Consider the following 3,928-nt stretch of genomic DNA (forward strand, 5'->3'; position numbering starts at 1 on the left):
TCTCAATACTAACGACAGCTGAGAGATGGCTTCGAAGACAATGATGAACATGTTGAACGAAAAAAGCCAACAGGTGTTCGTCTTTGTCTAATTGTGCAAATATTATATATCTTATTTCTCCTGTTTTAAACCTATAATTAATTTATCCATTTTATAAGGTTTGTTGTCTTGGCGAGATTGATGTGTTTTTTTTCCATAGCTTGGCTATAGTTTTGTTTCTTTTTTACTCTTTAAAAAGGTGAGAGATAAAGCTGAGTGCAACAGCGTATGAACTAATCCTCCACATCTCTATTAAAATCTGGCCATAATTTGTTTTTTTTTTTAGTGGTGGTTAGTTTGTTTCGTTTATTTGTTTGGTGGTGTGAAGATGTGGAGGATTAGTTCATACGTTGTTGCACTCAGCCTTATCTCTCAGCTTTTGAAATTAGCTACACCACCAACCAATAAATATGATGTGTATGTACAAATCGGTCACAATTAAAGAGTTTAGTTTGGTGAAAAGGAGTCAAAATTCTCTTTATAATTTGGTGCCGGAGCACAAAAAATCGGGTTACAAAATGGACTAGACGAGTTTAAGTGATAACGAGAAAGACAAATGATGAGCTATGAGCTCGTCTACCTTTAGGCTTGGACGAGCGAGAAGTCAATTGCTTGTTGTCTTTGAAACCGTTCTCTTTTCTCTTTTTTTGCAGATCTCCTTTTCTGAAGAGCGATGATCTGAAAAGTCCTTATTAAAATTTGGCAAATCTCCTATCTCCCTCTCTATTCTTCATACCCCCTCTTTTTTTATTAAGAGGTGGTGAGATGATTTTACCCTTATTCATTTTACTGATTTTGATTAATTTTTTTAAAAACAAAAAAACTGAAACTCGCAATAATCGAGCTTTTCGTTCGACCCGATAGACCTGACCTCTCGTCGTAGCTCCTACTGGGCACGTTTCTTCACCAACTCGATTTGAATTAAGTTCTTCTTTGAAATGCAGGTGCATTCTTCACATTAGAGCAGCTTGTGGTTGAATTTGATTTTGATTTGAAAATTTATAAATCTAATTCGATTTTGATTGAAGAAACCATAGCACATTGGGTGTTTTACAAAGGTTTATGGGTCGATTGAGCTATCTATTAGATAAGAAAGGGATTTGGCTTTGGATTTCTGTGAATTATGGAGATTAGATTAGAACTCGTTTACCATTCGATTCAATTTTGATAGGAGAGAGATGGTGGTGAAACTAGTAATAATGGTATATTTAGTAAAACTAGTAATACTGATTCATGTAGTACAACTAGTAAAACTAGTAGTAGTACTAATTTATTTTTATTTTATTGGTTGGTTTGGCAGGATACAATGTGCGAGAATGTCAGCCTACATTTTAAATTTGAAGGTTGCATGTATAGTATAATGTTCAAGAGGAATATAACATTGTTGATGTTAAAAGGAAGGATATACAAGAAGCTTGGGTTTGTTGAAAGTAACATTCAGTTGCAGTTGAGCTACAAGCCACTACTGGTAGAAACATTGGAACATTGTGAGCTTAATGATGATGAGGATGTTAATGTTTATCTAGACTCCGTTAATTATGAGAAGCGAAGTTGTATGTTGTTTGTGAATGTCATCCCTTCCGAGCCTCAGCCCACAGTGCCCACAGTGCCCAAAGTGGACCAAAGTTCTGTTGGTATGAACTTTGAAAACCAAAATTCGAAGGATGATGAAATTGGACCTAACGCCATTGTTGTCTACGTAGGCGAAGAAAAGGCTGTAGAGGGTGATTTTAATAAAGAGGGTGAAGTTGTATCACGTGATGAAGGTGATGAATATACTGAGCCACGACCTGTTGTTCATCCGTGTAAGTTTATTGAATCATGGGATGACAATTTGGGTCTGATTAAACTTCAAGAATTTCCAAACAAGAAGGCTTTGCAAGAGGTGGTGGATAGAGCGTCATTCGCTAACTGTTTTAGTTTTGAAATAGTAAAGTCGGACAAGGTGCGTTATGTGCTCAAATGTTCTAAAGAAGGATGTAACTGGGGTTTACGAGCTGGTAGGATTCCAGAGACAGATATTTTCTAGATTAGAAGGCACTACAAGATGCATACATGCTCTCGGGCTAGTCAAAGTTCAAGCATTAGTAAGAGACAAGGTACTCCACAATTAGTTGTTTCTCTTCTGCATGGTGATTCTCCAGGGCAAATGGAAACTCCACCTCCTAAAATTATCATGGATCTTGTCAAGACCAAATTAGGTGTTGATATATCATATTCCACGGCGTTGAGAGGGAAAAATCAAGCTTTTAGTGATTTAAAAGGTAGCCCAGAAGAAAGTTACAAGATGTTGTGATGTTATTTGCACATGTTAGAGAAGGTTAATCATGGTACAAGATCATATGTGCATTGCAATGAGAATAATAAATTCATGTACTTGTTCATAGATTTGGGAGCTAGCGTTGAAGGATTTCAAGTCATGAGGAAAGTTATAACTATGGATGCAACTTTTCTAAAGAACGGTTATGCTGGTGTTCTTGTTTTTGTGCCGGCTCAAGATCCTAATCGTCACCATTATCTGGTGGCGTTTGGTGTTATTGATGGTGAGAATGATGCAATCTGGAATTGGTTTTTGGAGATGTTGAAAACTGTAGTTGGGGACTCTTCTGAAATAGTATTTATGACTGACAGAAATTCAAGTCTCATAAAAGCCATAGCTAATGTGTATCCTCTGGCTCATCATGGTTATTGCATATGGCATTTATCCCAAAATGTAAAAGGTTATGCTCGTAACATCAACAAAGACATTGTTGCATGGAGATTCATGGAGTGTAGTAGGTTTTATACAGTGGCTGAGTTCAATGTTGCTTATGCTTCTTTTACGACAAGATATCCTTCTGCTGCCAAGTATCTTGAAGAATCTACCCAGAAAGAAAGATGGGAAAGATGTGTTTTTCCAGGAGATAGATACAACCTAGACACAAGCAACTGTGTTGAATCGATGAACATCGTATTTAATGATGCAAGGAGGTACTCCTTAATACCCATGCTTGATACAATACTTACAAAAAATTCTGAATGGTTTAATGATCATCGGAAAGAAGCTTTGTATGGATCAGTCGCAAATAAGTTGGTGCCTTTAGTGGAGAACTTCTTACATGATTTATGGGCAACTGCTGAGAAACTAAAGATGACAGAGCTAAATGGTTTCGAACTTGAATACAATTTCACTGACAGTGACAAAAAGCCTTATTTGGTGAAGTTGCGATTGAGAAGTTGCAGCTGCAGGTTTTCGATGTACAAAAGTATCCTTGTGTGCATGCATTGGCGGCTTTCATTACATTCCAAAAACATGGATGTAAGGATATCGAGTTACATGAGCTGTGTTCTACGTATTATTGGACAGAGTTGTGGGCAATTGCATATTTCAGGACAATTTATCTAGTACCTAATAAGTCTCGATGGGAAGTCCCAAATGAAGTCCAAGATATGCAGATCATTCCTCCGAATCGGAAAAGAAAAAGGGAAGAAAGAAAACAAAAAGGTTTGCATCTGTTGGGGAAAAAACGACCAAAAACTCAACCTAGGACTCAGAATAAAAGGCGGCGGAAACAAGGACTCCAATGGTTGCTATTTGGAGATTCTTGTAATGTTCATGTTTCATTCATGTATCAATTGTGTTTGTTTTGACTACTCTCTACTTTTTTTATGGCATAACTCCGTGTTGAAACTTAATTTGAGTTTCATTAATGTTTCCTTCTGAAATCGATGTGTATAGAAGATAGTAAAACTGGCACAACTAAGATAAAACTGGTATAAATGGTCAAACTAGTAATACTGAAAATAATAAAATTGAGAATAAATTAAAAAAAAAACATAAAACCAGTGTTGAAAAAACATATTGTGTAATTGTTCTACATAGTTTTCTACTAGAAATGAATAATTTATA

General features: G+C 36.2%; 1 protein-coding gene across 1 annotated transcript; it reads left to right on the forward strand.

Moving 5' to 3' along the window:
- Positions 1-2,188: 2,188 nt before the first annotated feature.
- On the forward strand, positions 2,189-3,424 carry LOC104720495 (protein FAR1-RELATED SEQUENCE 5-like). The gene is made up of 2 exons (XM_010438389.2): positions 2,189-2,303; positions 2,355-3,424. The coding sequence occupies exons 1-2, from the start codon at positions 2,189-2,191 to the stop codon at positions 3,422-3,424; spliced, it is 1,185 nt and encodes a 394-aa protein (XP_010436691.2).
- The last annotated feature ends 504 nt before the right edge of the window (positions 3,425-3,928 follow it).

This window comes from Camelina sativa, chromosome 10 (assembly GCF_030686135.1).
Source record: "Camelina sativa cultivar CO46 ecotype springtype chromosome 10, ASM3068613v1".
Classification (NCBI taxonomy): Eukaryota; Viridiplantae; Streptophyta; class Magnoliopsida; order Brassicales; family Brassicaceae; genus Camelina; species Camelina sativa.